Source organism: Nestor notabilis, unplaced genomic scaffold (assembly GCF_000696875.1).
Source record: "Nestor notabilis isolate BGI_N333 unplaced genomic scaffold, ASM69687v1 scaffold24908, whole genome shotgun sequence".
In the NCBI taxonomy this organism is placed as follows: Eukaryota; Metazoa; Chordata; class Aves; order Psittaciformes; family Psittacidae; genus Nestor; species Nestor notabilis.
This window is the reverse complement of record NW_009939223.1, coordinates 41,327-41,531: the sequence shown is the minus strand read 5'-3', so window position 1 is coordinate 41,531 and position 205 is coordinate 41,327. Positions and strand designations below refer to the sequence as shown.

Here is a 205-nt window from a genome sequence, read left to right as displayed (position 1 = left end):
TTCCTCTGGGTTGGGGACGTTATGGCCATGCCCATCCCCTCCTTGCACATTGCAGGTGACCAACGTGATCACACCGGTACTCACCTACTCCTACATGGCCGTGCTGGTGCCCGTCTTCCTCCTGACGGACTACTTACGCTACAAGCCGGTGCTGGTGCTGCAGAGCCTGAGCCACATCTCCATCTGGCTGCTGTTGGGGTTGGGG

The 205-nt window shown here is 59.5% G+C and overlaps 1 protein-coding gene across 1 annotated transcript in view; it reads left to right on the top strand.

The window, feature by feature from the left end:
- SLC19A1 (solute carrier family 19 (folate transporter), member 1) overlaps positions 1-205 on the top strand; it is a 2,768-nt gene that overhangs the window by 772 nt on the left and 1,791 nt on the right. The window contains exon 2 of the mRNA XM_010019743.1: positions 56-186. Coding sequence (XP_010018045.1) covers positions 56-186 — 131 coding nt within the window. The remainder of the gene's footprint in view (positions 1-55; positions 187-205) is intronic.